Source organism: Grammomys surdaster, unplaced genomic scaffold (assembly GCF_004785775.1).
Source record: "Grammomys surdaster isolate TR1022 unplaced genomic scaffold, NIH_TR_1.0 188, whole genome shotgun sequence".
NCBI lineage: Eukaryota > Metazoa > Chordata > Mammalia > Rodentia > Muridae > Grammomys > Grammomys surdaster.
Genome location: NW_021604633.1, coordinates 8,765,772 through 8,768,880, shown reverse-complemented (window position 1 = coordinate 8,768,880; position 3,109 = coordinate 8,765,772). Strand labels below are relative to the sequence as shown.

The following is a 3,109-nucleotide window of genomic DNA, read 5'->3' as shown; positions in this document are numbered from 1 at the left end:
TGTAAATGAAGGAAAAAATTCATAGTGACAAGGAAATAATACTGGATTCACATCGCTTATTTCAGTGTTTTAGTTCAGTAAGAGGTAGGTGTGAGCAAATCTGTTCAACCTCTGCTGCCCCAAGAACTAAGGGATGGAGAGGGGGTGAGCCCTGCTGACCGTCAAGCTGTAATAATATTAGAGCTGTCCTTTAAATAGCGGGCTGTCTCTGTCAGTAGCTGGTTTATTTGAGGTTTTCACTTCTTTGTTTATATTGGTGCCCCAACTACCTCCTAGATGCCCCTGGAGTTAAACAAACAAGTGTTTACCACCAAGTTAATTCTGACTCTTAAAAAATATAGACCAAACTTTAAAGTTCTTAAAATTTTTCAATCATATTTATTTATTGCAGAAAAATAATATACAAAAGATATTTACAAAACAGTCATAAAAATATGAATGCATTTAGACACCGGATCTATTTGCATTTTTACCATGGGTCATCAATAAATAAATAGAATGTTGTCTTTTGTATTTTATGTTTTTCTTTTCCTTCAGAGGAAGTATTTTTTTTTTAAGGAATTCACTGACTATGATTTTGCAGGCCAGTTTGATCCCAGCGTTTTTCTTTCTAAAGGTGTTGTTAAAATTCCTCTTATTGTTACCATTTTAAAATGGAGAAAGTCCACAACGATGCCTTTCCTGTCAGTGGCTGATTGGCAAGACCTCTTGAGAATGCATGCATGAAAAATAAAAATAAAACATTCTTCGTCAAAAGGGGGGGGGGACACAAACGAGTGTTCAGACTTCTATCAGAATGCAGAGGTGTGAGGGTGGTGCCGCTGCCCCTCCTGGAATCTCTGTCCACGGGCCTGTCTCGCTTACTCTTTTAAAAGTGTGCCCCACGCCCCGATTCTTGTGAATTTGGTCTCTGCTCTTCTAATTTCCAAGAAAATCTTTGTCATATAGATTTATTTTTAGTTATCCAGCTCCAGAGTCTCTAGACTGTCCATTTTCTCCTTCTCTGGAAACAATGACATCTGCAAAAACCCAGAGGGGGAAAGTTGGTTATTAAGTATGTCTCTGTGGCTGTTTTCTACGACCGCTAAGCCCTGTTATCACTACCAGCGAGATTTTTCTCTGAACAACCTGGAAGGATTTCAGCCCAAGGGCAAGAGGAAGTGGGTGGGCGGAAAGGAGGGGGTGGAATTTGGAAACATTTGTTTTAAGAAGAGAATTTTAAAGAAGAAAGAAAGGGGGTTGGGGGATGGCTTTCTGGGCACAAGGCCCCTACTCTTGACTTTCTCAGTCTTCTGTCATGTACACCCCCCGCGCACAAGCGCGCACACACACACACCGCTCCTGGGCACACTTGGGTCTCCCCGGCTCCGGGACCTGTTTCCCCTGTGGGGACTGAACTGCTTGCCAGGGACGCGGGTGGAATGAGGTGGAGGTGCCTGGCTAGGTGGAGGGCGGAAGGGACACCCAGCGCGGCCTGGGCCGATGGATCCCCGGAGCCGGTCCTTACCTAGGTCTCCGGCCTGCCGAGGGGGTGGGGAGCTCCGCCTGCTAGTGGGACGCAGACATGGACCAGGCCCCCTCCATCCTCCAGACGGAGAAGGCGTAGCTGAGCCGCTCGTGGGCCACATAGCTGCAGCTTGCCATCTTGGAGTCCAGCTCGTCGCTCTGCAGGACCTGGTACAGGAAGTCGATGTACCTGGCCGCCAGTTTGAGGGTCTGAATCTTGCTCAGCTTATCCGAGGGCAGCGTGGGGATGATCTTGCGCAGGGCGGCGAACGCCTCGTTCAGCGACTGCGTGCGCTGGCGCTCCCGCACGTTGGCCATGACCCGCTGCGTCTGCAGCTCTTCGTACGACTGCGGGCTCCCGCCCCCGCTGCTGCTGCCGCCGCCGCCGCCGCCTCCGCCCGCGCCGCCGCCGCCTCCGCCCGCAGATTTCTTGCCGCGCTTGCCTTGGGCCGGGCTGCCCGGCTCGTCGCCGCCTCCGATGCCCCCACCCGTGGCCCCGCCGGGCCCCGCGCTGCCGCCCGCGCTGCGCCGACTGCTACGTCTCTTGCGAGCCCCGCGCTTGCCGCTCGCCGGCTGCTGCCGGTCCGGCTCCTCCTCGCTGTTGCTCAGGCTGTCGTCGGCCGGCGAGACTGGCGAACTGGACACGTCCTGCATCATCTCGCGGGCGGCGACGTGCGGCCTCGCGGTGCCGGGACGGGGGAGGGAAGAGCAGAGGAGCGGGGCGCCCTAGCCCGCCAGCTTCCCCGCGCTCGGCGCCGGCCCGGGCGGTGCGGCCCGGAGGACGCAGGGAGGCGGGATGGGGGGGGAGGACCTCCGCGGGGAGGGCGCTGGAGGCGGGGAGGGAGGCGGGCGGGGGAGGGGACGGTGTGGAGGGCCCCGAGGTCCAAAAAGAAGGCGCCCGACGGTCGCACGCGCGCCCCGTTCGGGCCAGGCGCAGCCGGTGCCGGTGCTGGCGAGCCCGCGAGGTGTCTGAGAGATGGGCGCGGGCTGCGGGCTTGGCGGCTCTTATACCTCCGTGCGGGCGGAAAGGTTGGGGGCAGCGGTGTCATTGGCCTGACGTGGGGAGGAGGGACTTTTCGAAGTTTTATAGGAAAGTTTCCTCTTTCCAGCCCCCCTCCCCCGGCCCAGCCCCCCTTCCCCCCGACCCAGCCCCCCTTCCCCCTTGCTCGGGGTCTAACAATTCGTCCTGCGAACCATTCAAAACCGACCTGGCCCGAGCGGCCAGCCCCTGCGCCCGCCTCTCCCCTCCCTCCCCCCAGCTCTCCCCCCTCCACTTCGGGGAGGACGCGGGGCGATTTCCTTCCGCGCCGGAGCGCGCGCCCAGCGCCCCCGCACCCGAGCACAGCACCGCTAACTGGGGGACTGTCCGGGTCCCTGTTGCAGTCCCCCCTCTCTCCCCAAGTGACTGTGACAACAGCAGTGGCAAGCGGCTTCGAAGTACTGGGTGATGTCTCACCCTGTCCGGGATCCCTTGGAGTCCTCCGGGCCCGTTGGGAGTGGCTCGGGCCCAGGCTGAGAGGCAAGAAAAGTGTCAACAACCGAGTCCATCCAACGGTCAGGTAGAGGAAAGCTCTAGTCCCCAGGGATTCCCTGAGGCTGCCTG

At 57.6% G+C, this 3,109-nt stretch overlaps 1 protein-coding gene across 2 annotated transcripts; it reads right to left on the bottom strand.

Moving 5' to 3' along the window:
• Positions 1–348: 348 nt before the first annotated feature.
• Twist1 (twist family bHLH transcription factor 1) lies at positions 349–2,514 on the bottom strand. Of its 2 annotated transcripts, none has more exons than XM_028768887.1 (2): positions 1,508–2,514; positions 349–1,019 (listed from the first exon to the last, which is right to left on the bottom strand). In XM_028768887.1, exon 1 carries the CDS (start codon positions 2,161–2,163, stop codon positions 1,549–1,551), a length of 615 nt encoding a protein of 204 aa, XP_028624720.1. In that variant the 5' UTR covers positions 2,164–2,514; the 3' UTR covers positions 349–1,019; positions 1,508–1,548. The 2 variants fall into 2 exon arrangements, with proteins under 2 accessions (XP_028624720.1, XP_028624721.1); XM_028768888.1 differs by having other exon boundaries at positions 830–1,019; positions 1,697–2,514.
• Between the last annotated feature and the right edge of the window lie 595 nt (positions 2,515–3,109).